The 12,868-nt window shown below is 45.6% G+C and overlaps 1 protein-coding gene across 1 annotated transcript in view; it reads right to left on the bottom strand.

The window, feature by feature from the left end:
• Positions 1-420: 420 nt before the first annotated feature.
• The window catches only part of LOC117772910 (protocadherin-16-like), an 81,749-nt gene continuing 69,301 nt past the window's right edge, over positions 421-12,868 (bottom strand). The window contains exons 11-21 of the mRNA XM_034604488.1: positions 10,066-10,308; positions 9,001-9,126; positions 8,691-8,900; positions 7,730-8,596; positions 7,522-7,635; positions 7,229-7,440; positions 6,781-6,932; positions 6,241-6,371; positions 5,683-5,969; positions 5,440-5,581; positions 421-4,965 (exon numbers count right to left, since the gene is read on the bottom strand). Coding sequence (XP_034460379.1) covers positions 2,375-4,965; positions 5,440-5,581; positions 5,683-5,969; positions 6,241-6,371; positions 6,781-6,932; positions 7,229-7,440; positions 7,522-7,635; positions 7,730-8,596; positions 8,691-8,900; positions 9,001-9,126; positions 10,066-10,308 — 5,075 coding nt within the window. The 3' untranslated portion in view covers positions 421-2,374. The remainder of the gene's footprint in view (positions 4,966-5,439; positions 5,582-5,682; positions 5,970-6,240; positions 6,372-6,780; positions 6,933-7,228; positions 7,441-7,521; positions 7,636-7,729; positions 8,597-8,690; positions 8,901-9,000; positions 9,127-10,065; positions 10,309-12,868) is intronic.

Here is a 12,868-nt window from a genome sequence, read left to right as displayed (position 1 = left end):
TAACACTTAATGGCTATCATTAAATCCAATATCGTCCATTTAAGAGATGTTTTCTTAAGATCGGGACGACACTGGGACTGAACTGCAGGATGATTGAGGGATTGCATTTCTCCATTTATCCTGTTGCCCCTGGGACTCAGGTTTTTTTTGAGATGTAATGTTTATGCAGAGGTATAAGCCTGAGGTTACAGAGTAGTGCTGGCGGCTTTAGCTGCATTTAGAATCTGCAGAAAATACTGTAGAGCGGAGCATCAATGTTCAGAGGAGCTCGATACATGAGCCCTCGGGGTAGGACACGGGTCAGGTATTTAATCTTTCACCTGAAATTTCAAAACACCTTCATGGATTAGTACGCAGTAACTTTTTTTTCACCGTTACTCTGAGCAGAGAAAGATGCGACAGAGGGGACGACGTGTTCACATAAGTACTTTAATCAGGCACTTTGCTCAAACTGGACAGGCTTCGACATTTGGAGGAATTTCTCGTCTTTATGGCACCGTAATACACACAGGAAATGAAATGTAAGTGGCAGGTAAAACTGTTCAATGCAAAAAAACGATACAAACAACAAAGGTACCCTCATTCTATCAAATAGGTAGTGTTCATGTGTATTTGGCCGTGGTCAAAATAGTGTCCTCGTAAATAATTTACCAAATCCGTCAGAGGTTTACCTTTTATAATAAATAAAACTACTGTAAAATGTTAGTGTTGCTTAATATACGAGTGTAAAACTGGGGTTGAAGAAAAAGACAATACTTACAGTAATTATAAGGAGCAAACAGACAGAGCAAAGACAGAGCTCTAGGTAGTTATTAATACAAATTTACATGCTATTTTATTTTTGCCAAAAATACACTTCCGGTCATGAATATATTTATGGTGTAGGCATCTGTGTAAAAACTATTATGGCTGAACATGTATATGACATGAACTTCTTCTGATTGATGAGGAAACATTCTCTGGTAGTGTTTGAACATTCATAGATGCACTTAAACATACTTCCATCCACACAGTATTGTTTTTAGTGCCTTTGAAAGGTCGGGGTGAATTGTGGTCCATAAAAAAAAAACATTCATTACAGTTTGGTTGTGAATCTATACAATAAAACTGATCAGGACAGAAATTAGTGTCAAGATGTCGCTGATCTAGGGCCCAAGCTCACATACGCCAATGTTTCAGTGACAATCCTCAGCCTCCCACTCACTTCCAGTCAGCGCGAGCAAGGGGGCGAATTAAAGGTTTGCTTCCAGTCGCAAGGCAAATCGCAGCGTGGCTTCACGTGGAGTTCAGCTTTGGTTATGCTTTGCATTCGCGTGTGTGTGACTGTGCCCTTAGTGTGTGAGACTGGTTTCTTTCATATTTTACGAACAAATGTTAGATGTGTAAAACAAATTACCAAGGCCTGCTTACATTCTCTGGAATGATAAGGCTGCTGATGGAGCCACTTTACATACATAGCTGCTCATTGTTCTGCCTCGTGCGAGTTATTTTCTTTCACAATGCAAAATGGAAAAAACGCAGTAAGGCCCATGGTGAGAAAATTAAAGCCAGAGAACCTGAAGGACGGGATCATTGGACGTCAGGCTTCATCTTCCTCTGCAGAAAAATGTAGTGACGTGTCGAGGACCGAGACAATTTTCTTCGAACAATTCACATTCAATGATTACCTTTTGATATGAGATCAAATACGGGATCCCGAGAAAGTCTGATCACACAAAGCGCTATTCTGACTGATGTTTTCATTTGTCAAGCACGGATGCCTCTTCTTCTATAAATATTTACAATAATCTGTAAAAAGAAAAATCCCAATTCATAAAGCATTAATGGAGAGCTTCATTTAAAACCACAAGGTTAAGAATTACAGGAGATAAAACATACAGTACAAACAAGTATACAGTACAAGCTACAAATATACAAATATAGAAATATATTCTGAGGTTTTAACAACCTTTTTTTGACACTTCAATGCCATTTCTTGTCAGAAACCACATGTAAGTATAAAAATATAGACAATGCTTTTGTACAAAATATTGACATCATCTATGAATCCCTATTCGAATGTGCAAATTAACACTGATCAACAGAGGAATAAGGAGTTTCTTACACACACGCAAACACACACACACACAAACACACACACACACACATTCACAAAAGGCATGGTCCGTTTTGGCCTGTTAGTCATGTAGTTCAGTTTTTCCAGTAAGCACCACAACTTCAGTTATTTGGACTTCTTAATGTAACCTTTTGTACTTGTTCTCTGAAGATGGAGAATAAGAATGAGATTGACTCATTTCAAGTTGCAGCCCCTGTGGTCATACAGTAGAATAGGTCTGGGACAGCACTGACTCAGTTTTAATTCATGTTTCAGAATTCAAATCCGCAGCTCTGCCTCCTCGCTGTGTTCCAAATTGTGTTCGTTTGCGCTGATCAAGGACGCAGAGGGTCCCTGCGAGACGCTGAAGGGCGTGATCGCAGGAGAACGCGCTGCCAGCGGTGACAGAGAGGGCGAGAAACTGGGAGACATGGCGACTGAGGAGATCGACCCCTCAGCGCTGATGGGAGATCGTCGGAAAGAAGCCAAGTGTGGGAACGTCCTCCCTACGACGGGCTTTGGAGGAACAGTTTTGGCCCCCGGGTGGGCCACTGAGGTTATGAGAGGCGGGGGGTCGATTCTCGACTCGGCCTTCGCTTTGTGATGAAATGACCTGCGGGACTGAGGGGGAGCGGTTTCATCTTTTAATCGCGCTATTTCAGTAAAGACGTTAGCTAAGGGTTGGAACTGGGGACACCAGTTAAGCAGGTAGTCCCAGTTATAGCTGCCCCTCAGCTCCTCATCACTGGCCACGATGGCTGTTAGGGAGCCGTCCACAGCTGGCTTCCCATCCTCTGGAAAGGTATAGTCTTTAGGATGTGAGATGCTGAGTCCCCGTCCCACACCCACATACCCTCCCCCCTCATCCCTGTAGACTGGCACCTGGCCTGCTAATAAAGTACTATTCAGACTGCCCAGTTTCTTCCCTTTGAACCAGTCTATGGAAGGCTCACAGGACACGTCCGATAGCTGGTCTGCGTCCTGTTGGATTCCGGAGTCCGGCCCTCGGGCTGAGATGCGCTCCTGCATGGACGAGGAGATGCTCGACACTCGTGGGTATTCGTTAATCATTCTGATCTCATCATCGTCCGCTGCCTCGGCCTCTGCAGAGCCACGCCCGCTGGAGTGGGAGGGATCCAGCGATCCACCACGGGGGAACGGACCCCCACCACCGCCACTTTGACTCGTTGTGTATCCAGGAAGGGCCTGGTGGTAAATCATTTCATTTGCCGTTATTTTTGTTTCCTCGAACTTATGCAGCATCGTGCCTGATGTTGGTGCTCGTTTGTTTGCTTTTTTCTCCTTCTTCCGACGTCTTAATTTCACACAAAACAGTGCCACAGCGACTACGATTAGAATGACGATGGCCCCTAATGAAACTGCAATGACACTGATGAGCAGCATGTTCATGTCTGTCGTGAGACCAAACGACGTGTGGGTCACGTCTACGGAAACTTTAGCCACAGCTTTGCGTGATGTCTCCAGGGGGCTATGAGCCGTCACGTCCAGTGTCATCAGACGCACATCTCGTTTAGAGCGACTCCCATGTGAACTATAGCTGTCCATCTTTAAGGAGACAGCTCCTGTTGATTTGTTGACCTCAAAATAAGGCGAACTGTCTGCGAGGGAGTAGAGAACAATGCCGTCCACGCCTCCATCCTCATCTCTGGCTTGTACTTTGCCAATAATCTGACTTTTCTTTGCTCCCTCAGGCACTTCAAACAAGAACTCCGAGGATGTGAAAACAGGATCATATTCATCCTCCCCCGTGACATAGACCTGCACCGTTACACTGGCAGAATAGTTGCCGGCATCCATGGCAACAGCCACAAAATCCATGGAGGTTACCTTCTCAAAGTCAAACGTGGAGCGAGTCCGCACTTCCCCTGAAGTTTGGTTGATGAGGAATGCATCTCTTCCCTCTTTAGAGTTGTCCAACATGTAGTACCTCAACTGTCCAAACACGCCTCTGTCATGGTCGATTGCATGCAGCATGGTGACTAAGGCGTTCTGGGGCTGATTCTCCCTGATGCTTGCAGTTACAAGTTTGAGGGGAAAGTAGGGGCAGTTGTCATTGATGTCCTTCACCTCAATACGGACTGGGGCCAGAGCATAGTGCCCTTGCCCATCAGTGGCCTGAACAACAATTATATGCTTCAACTGTCTCTCGCTGTCCAGAGGTCTCTGCAGCCTCAAGGCTCCGGTCCACTTGTCCACCTGGAAAATGTCCGTCTCGTCCCCTGAGCTTATGAAGTACTGCACCTCTCCATTGGGAGCAGAGTCTGGATCTGTGGCAGATAGATGCAAGATCTCTGTCCCTGCTGCCGCACCTTCACTCAGCACCACGCTGTACTCTGATCGGCTGAAAGCCGGAGGGTTGTCGTTGGCATCCGAAACGCTGATGAGGATAGGCACGCTGGAGCTACGTTGAGGGATTCCTCGATCGGACACCACGACAGTCAGGTTATAACTGGGCACTGCCTCAAAGTCCAGCTCCTCCACCAGGATCAGGCTGCCGACCGTCTGGAAGCCCTGCCCCTCCAAGAAGCGCACGCTGCTCTCAATCTGGAAGGCATTACCTGAGTTTCCACTGGCAATAGCGAAATCGAAACCACAGTTGTCCCGAGACAAATCTCCGTCTACAGCTTCTAAGATCAGAACAGTTGATCCAGGAAGGCCGTCTTCAGACACAGTGACTCTGTACTCCGACTGGTGGAAGATGGGGGTGTTGTCATTGACATCAGACACTTGTACCTGGACGGTGGCGATGGATGAGAGGGGTGGCGTGCCCTGGTCCCGCGCCTCAATCAGCACCAGGATGGAGGGATTCTCGAGGTCAAATTCAGTTTTTTGGTTGATGAACAAAGTTCCTGTGAGAAAACGGAACGAAAAGAGCAACTTTATTTTAATCATCTGTCTAGACCTCATCACGTTAATTAGCAAAGCCAGTCAATACACAGGGTGATTAGCTGTTAAATTAACTTTATTACCAAACAGGTTCGAGCATGTTCTGTTTAAAAGGGAATATTATTCGAGGCAAAGGAATTCCACTTGAGAATAGGAGACAGAATAACCTGAGGCGAAGAAAGAGTCCTCTTTTATAACACACTTATTTCAGATGCTATCTCAAGCAAAACATCTGAGGCAAATAACAGGAAATCGGGTTTTCGATGACTTTTAATGAACAAAATGATTAAATATTTTTTTTGAAATGGATTTTGCAAATATGTCCAAACTCCCAAATGTGCATATAAGTAGAGCTTTAGGGAATAACCCATGATTACAGGGACCTCTGGTCAGAAAAAGACTATAAACAACCATAAATGTGCAGACAGTAATCTCACCATTGTTTGGGTCAATGTAGAAGGCGCCCCTAGTTGATGACATGACCCTGTAGGTAATCTTCCCGTTCTCCCCAGAATCACGGTCAGTGGCTGTTACCGTGATGACGGCACTGCCTGCTGGGAGGTGCTCTGATACGGTCACCTGTTGATAAAAACACAACAGAGACATATTTATATCCATTACAGATGCAATTAAACAAATATGCCAGTGCTCTACAGACAGATGTGTGAATGTAGCCGCACCTGATACAAGTCTTGAGTAAAGGTGGGGGCGTTATCGTTCACATCATCCACCAGCACGGTGAGGTTGGCCTCGCTCTGATGTCTGGAGTCGGATGAGCGGATGGTCAGCGTGTACCATGTCCGCTCCTCGTAGTCCAGAGGGCCAGTCAGCGATACTCCTCCTCCGTAACGATGGATTCCAAACAGGCCTTGGCTGCTTGTATCCAGGTGTAGTGTGTAGGAGAGGGCTGGCCCCGAGTCCACGTCGTTCCCTGTCACCGTGGTGATGACTGTGCCAATCAGCGTGTCTGTATGTGTGAGAATAAAGTGGGAAGACAGGAGAGGAAGAACAAATATTGAAGTTGTAGAGACTCTTTTTTTCTGTTTTAAAAAAAATATCCTGTTCTGGAAAAGCCTTGATCTAATAGACAGGAAATGAACAGAGGAACTTGGCAATAACTTGTTTCATAATAGGGTCAGACTTTTCTCACTGAGCCGCGCTGCGCGAGCTGCCGGGGACGGTGACGTGAGGCTTCCCGATAAGATCGCTGGACTAACTTCCCCGCGAAGCCGACTTACCCTCGGGCACATGGATCTCTCGATGCAGAGGAATCATGGGACTGTTGTCGTTGAGGTCGATGATGATCACAGTGAGAGTGGCAGAGCCAGCCAGCCGCGGGGATCCCCGGTCTGTTGCCGTAACAACAAGCCTAGTGCCACAAAATCTGTGTCAGTGTCTGTGACTTTATGAATAACATATGGCTGCATACTGTTCCACCCCCCACCAAGATCCGCCTGTTTTTTGTTTTAGAATGAGCATTAGAAGATATATACATATATAAGATTCATTGTTTCTATTAAAAATAATAATAAATAATCAGATTTGAAAATACTAAATCAAACAAAACAAGCTTAAGGGGAAATATGTTTTTTATATAAGTTTGATAACATGATAAACTCATTGATAATTTCTCTCTTAATTTGTCTTTTTTCTATAACTGAAAGGATTTTCAGAGCAGAGAGGGCAAACATGGAAACATCTAGTCCAACAGAGAGACAATTGATATAAATATTAATAGTAAGCTGAGGAGAACCACATGAAAATAATATCAAACTCACTTTGTCTGCGTCCAGATCTCTCGGTCCATAATGGCTGCTGTGGTGATGCTTCCGGTCAGTGGGTCGATCTTAAACAAGCCGCTCATGGTCGACGACCTGATGGAGTAGGTCACCTGACCGTTCTGACCCTGATCCAGGTCGTCCGCTGCAACCTGAAGAAAATAGCAGCCCACGTTAATAATATAGACGTATTCAACAGTAGTGATTAACTAGTGAGTAAAATTGGACATGGAAGTCGAGAGTTCACATAAAGGTCTATATGGATCTGGCTTCAGGACAAAAAAGGTTTTCATATATTCAGCCGAGACACTGAGAACCATGTCAAATGAATGAGGTCATTTCTCTACTCCACTGAAACTGTCCAGGTTTTCTGAGGCTTGAGTGCTTTCTGTTCGACAACTTCACACAGCCAAGCATAATAAACGTGTGGGGGGGCTGGCTACTGCACCTGGATAATGGGGAAATCGTATCCCTGTGCCTCTCTGATGTAGGCTACGTAGTTCTGGAGTTGGAAGCGTGGCAAGTTGTCGTTGACGTCCTGCAGGATTAAGTTGACAGCCATGTAGGAGCTGGAGGATGCCGTCTCAGCTTTCACCACAAGGCGGAGTTTCGGGGTCTCCTCATAGTCTAGGACTTCAGATTTCTCAACCCATATTTCACCTAATTCACAAAAATAACAATGAGTCACTGTGCATGTAGAGTACATCATGTTGTCGTCGGTGCTGCTGTCTCAGCACTTACCGGTGATGGCGTTAATTCCAAAAGACTGCTTCCTGTTTCCACTGAAAATACTGTAGCTGATGCCAGTTTGGGAGCCATCAGGGTACTTGGCCTGAGTCTGTGTTACTACTGTGCCTGCAAAGTTAAAAACATGTTCAAACATTTTAACTCCACTTTTTAATTTAAAAAAAAGAGGTAAAAGGTGGAAATTGTCCAACATCATGCAAACCTTTGGCTGCGTTCTCTTGCAGACTGACATCTCGAGCTGTGCGGGAGAAACGAATCCCTCTGTAGCTCTGCTCCCGTATATATATGATAACCACTCCGAGGGAGGATTGAGCCGGGTTGCCTTGGTCCATGGCCTGAACGATCAGAGTCCTTTGGCTTTGGGTCAGAGTTTGCAGCTTCTCCGTGGCCTGGATGTCTCCTGTCAGCGAGTTGATGGCAAAGCCCCTCACAGGGTTGGCAAAACGATAAAAAACAGAGCCGTTTGCCCCAAAGTCCTTGTCCTCCGCCCTCATGGTGGCCAGCACTCGCCGGCTAGACACACTAATGGCGGAGATGTTCACAATGAGCGGGTCCTGAATGAAAAAGGGAGCGTTGTCGTTCACGTCTTGAATGTAGACGGTCACTTGAGCAGTGGAGTTGCGTGGGTTCGCTGGGGAAGAGTCAGTGGCACACACCTCGAAGGTGTAAGAAGCGGTTCTCTCTCTGTCCAGCGGCGCTGCTGTGATAATGCGGCCTGTGTTCTCATCGATAATGAACATACTCTGGGAGCCACGGCTCAGAAAGTACATCACCTGGCTGTTTGAGCCCTGGTCCAGGTCAATGGCTTTCACCTCAAGGACCAGGGAGCCAATGGAAACGTCTTCTGAAACGTCTGCAGTGTAGCTGCTGCTCTGAAACTGGGGGCTGTGGTCGTTGATGTCAAGCACAGTAACCTCCACGGTGGTGGTGCTGCTGAGGGGAGGGTGACCCTGGTCCTGAGCTGTGACTGTGAGGGTGTGACTTGCCATCCTCTCCCGATCCAGAGGCCTCAAAGTGGACAGCACTCCTGATCGCCCGTCCAAGTGGAAGTCTCCAGATGGGTCTCCAGCTGCAAGGGAAGCAACCATTCATTTAGTTCCTGAGTTATACAAATGTTAAATTGTAGAATTTAAGCTGCGAGCGCATCTAAAACAAATTCTCACCTGTAATTCTGTACTTTATCTCCCCACTGTCTCCTGCATCTTGATCAGTGGCTCTGAGGGTGAACAGAGGCAAAGCTTCCAGGTTTTCAGGCAACTCTATGCTGTAGTAGAGACGTCCAAACACAGGGACGTTGTCATTCTCATCGAGCACTCTGATCCTCACTGTCGCTTTAGCATAGTTGGGTAAGAGGCCTCCGTCTTTTGCATAAACTGACAAAACAGAACAAAGAACACAAAATTAATTACGATAATAATAATCAATAATTGTGATATGCAACTATAGTATGTATTTTAAAGTCATAAGCAGTACCTGTCACAGTGTAGTATTCTTGGACCTCCCGGTCCAGCGGCCCCGTGGTTGTTATGACGCCCGTCACTGGGTTGATGTGGAAGACGTCCACTGAGATACCACCATATGTCACCTTCCCATTGGTTCCTACAGCAAAACACACAAAGTGACTGTAGTTTATTTCCAAACATATTAACTGTAAGGAAATCAAATCAATTAATTACCAAAGCTCAAAAATTTAATTTACACTTGACAAGATCAAGCCTTTGGATAATATTTACATGTCTCTCGCTAATAGCATGAATAGTTAATTGTTTGTTTGTCATTAGTTTACCCGTGTCAGCGCTTGGCTCTGCCGGCCCACCCTCAGGTGTCTGAATGCCAGATTGCGTGCTAGCACAGAGCAGTCTGGCAACCTCACCTGTTTTGCCTCACTAATCGCTTTTGGAGCAAAACTTTATAATCCTTCTGTTTTATGTGCTTCTGACTAACTCCGGGGGAATGCTCCCTCTCCGCAGCCCCCTCCCCCCCATTCTCCTGTGTAGTCCTCAATTAAAAACAACTGCTAACGTCTGTAATGTGAACACGTTACAGACGTTAGCATATGAAGGCGGAGGGTAATTGCAGGCGTTTAAGTAATTGCTGAAGCAGCACAGCTCGGTATCTCTTGACACTTAATCCAACCACACGTACGATCGGGCCTAAAAGGGTAAGACCACTTAGCAACATCATTTGGAGCCAACAGAACATGATTCAGGTAATTTGTGGTTCAGAAGATCAGGCTAAATTTGGATGAAAGTTTTTTTTTTTTCAGATGTCTCGGTTACATGTAACTATACACGCTGTATAATCAGCATTTCTATGATTGGGTTTCAACATGTAGTTAGGACCTGTTCAAATACAGTCATTTAAGTGACATTGAAACAAGGGTTAGAAGTAAGTTATATCCCTAAAACCTTTTTGTTTCAACCAAACCTTGTTTTGAGCAGCAAATAACCAAGTCGTTGCCAAGTGTTGGTTAAAAAAAAAGGCCAACATGAACCAAAGCTGGAGTAACTACGAGAGTAAAAGTTGTTTATTTCTCACCTTGGTCCAGATCAGAAGCGGAAACCGTCAACACACTAGTTCCTCGAGGCTGGTTTTCAGAGATCTGGGCTTCGTACTGGCTCTCCTGAAACCAAGGCACCTCGTCATTCACATCGATCACATGGACGCACAGCAGCTGGCTGTTGCGGTGATGCTGCGGCATCCCATGATCCTCGGCGATTATTGTAAGGTTAAAGACGTCTTGCTCCTCACGGTCCAGAGGTTTAAAGATCGACAGAGAGCCTGCGGAGAGAAGAATCGGGGGTGAAACGTGAGGAGCGATTTCCTGTGTGCGTGTGTGTGTGTGTGCCTGTGTGTGCGATTGTGGTTGGGTGTTCTTTATTACAGCCTCTTTCCCAGAGGCAGTTACACACGACAGCTACGGTATAAAGGCATGCTATCAAAGGCAATAAAACACACCACTTTCCACACTTGTGTGTAGTCGAGTGGTATAAAAAGCGAGTGTGAAAAGTTGCCGTGTGAGGGCCAAATCAGAGTTAATCTGCTCCACACACACACAGTTTTGCCTACCTGAGTGCTACCACCACCACCACTGCTCTAACAGGCCGACGGTCTGGCCACAGTTTACGAGATTTTCCATTGGAGAATGCCGCAGCCGTCGAGAGCAGAGCAGTAAACACACGCTCTAGACACGCAACGGCCAGGCCTGCCGTGCTCTGTAGAAATTAGGGGCACCCTTGCCTTTTCATTATCCTGCCCGAAGAGGGTAGAACTTGCATTGATTCAATTTCAATTTCATGCTTTAAAATGGGCTGCAACTGTTAAAGAAAGAGTCGGCCAGGGCTGTTTTGGTTTTTAACTTTTTTTTTCTTCTTCTGTGTGTGTATGTTTTTTGCTTTGTATTTTGCTTGGATTGAGATAATTTGCCCCCGAGCTTTTAATCTGGTCAGAGTTACAGGCTGGAATATTTGCACCAACTTTGAGTCCTCTGATCCTGTCCTATCCCTGGTCACTGATAACACATGGGCAGGACAAAACAGCAGTGGGAAACAGAGGAAGGTTTTTATTTTTTGGATGTTTTCAATTCCAGCATCTTAAGCCTATGTGGTCTGTGGCGCCAACACTTTGGATTGTAGTATCAGGGTTAGCTGAGGTTGCTCAGACAACAAACACATCTTTCTCGTCCTACATGCAGAGGTTTGATTCTTTTAAACAACATTTAATGTGTTAATCCCTGAACGCCTTTTGCAGAGAGGCGATCACCCGTCCACCCTCCCTTCGCACAGAAAGTGAAATTAATGACCTCCCCCCCTGACAATGAGTGATGAGAATATGTCTCCCTCCGTGACATTATAGACTCCTAATAATAGCTGGATGGTTCTCTCTGTTGTGGTTAACTGTGGTGCCACAGAAATGAAAACAGAGTGAGTGGAGATGGTCCCAGGTCTCTGGTCGCTGACCCCAAAACAGAAGCAAACCAGGTGCTCAGAGGATTAACTCTGTCATGATTCTAACAAATAACCAGTGTGCATGAAAACACTTCAAGATGAGTGCACACACGGGGCTGAACCAGAAGTGACATGCATGACAGCCCCTGAATGTTTCCATCCCCAAGCAGCTCCAGGGGGCACACCGGTTGGCGACTTGAAGGCGAAGGCGGAGCCATCGCCGACACGTGTCTCAAACACCACAACAAAGCCCACAGGACCAAATAGCCCAAGGTCAGTGCTGAGTAAGTGACTGGGTATCATGCGAGCACACACACACACACACACACACACATGTGCGTGCCTACACACAGACACACGTGCGTACACATAAACACGCGTAACCGATCCCCTCTCTAATGGTTCCCAGAAGCCGGAGCAGGAGGCTCTTTGGTCTTTCATGGGAATAGATCCACAATAACAGATGATGGGCTGTGTGTGCATGCGTGTGCTTGCACATGTATGTGTGTGTCTTGGTGGGTCTTTAATATTTGGCAGGCCGCTCTGTCTGTCTGGTCTCCAACTGAGAGAAATAAGTCATGAGAGGTGAAGCAAGAGTTGTGCTGCACTTAGAAGTAAGCAGAGTATTGTAAATGTTTGTGAGTGTTTATGGAGGGGGAGGCTTGGTGCTTGTAGTGGGGGTTGGGGGGGTCACATGGAAAGGGGAGTACACATGTGATGTAAAGTTGACTTCAGAGGTGGCATAACTGCATAAAAAGCCAATGGAAAGACCCACAGGGATCTGAACTGATGCAGTTTTTCTCTCTCAACTAAACTTTATAGTATTTCAATTATTTCAAGTACTTGAACAAGCATGCCACAATAATACTAAGGTCAGGTACTGGAAATACACAGATTGAGATCTGCTGCTGTTGACAGTGATACACATGTTGATATCTAATGTGTATTTTTCATTGACATTTCAAAATGAAACTTTGTGCATATGAATAAACTTTGAAAAGGGAACCTTACACATCCAAATAGTTCTCTCATATATGACTTTAATAATGCTTTCATAAGAGAGAATATGATAATTCTATAAAATCCCAAATTATCCATCCACCCATTTGACTTATCCTTAGAGAGTCACAGAGGGAGCTGAATCTCAGCTGACATTCGGGCCAATATTTCCAGATATTCATTCCCACATTCACACCTACAGACAAAGTCTCCAATTAACCATAACTCCCAATCTGCATGTCTTTGGACTGTGGGAGGACCCAGAGAAAACCCACGCAAACTCCACACAGAAGGACCCAGACCAAGCCGAGATTCAAACAGGGAATCTTGTTGCTGTGTTGCAACAGTGCTAACCCCTGCACATGCCTACCAGATTATGTAATTTCAACAACATA

This window comes from Hippoglossus hippoglossus, chromosome 13 (genome assembly GCF_009819705.1).
Source record: "Hippoglossus hippoglossus isolate fHipHip1 chromosome 13, fHipHip1.pri, whole genome shotgun sequence".
Taxonomy (NCBI): domain Eukaryota; kingdom Metazoa; phylum Chordata; class Actinopteri; order Pleuronectiformes; family Pleuronectidae; genus Hippoglossus; species Hippoglossus hippoglossus.
The sequence above is the reverse complement of the archived record's forward strand: the minus strand, read 5'-3'. Positions and strand labels throughout refer to the sequence as shown.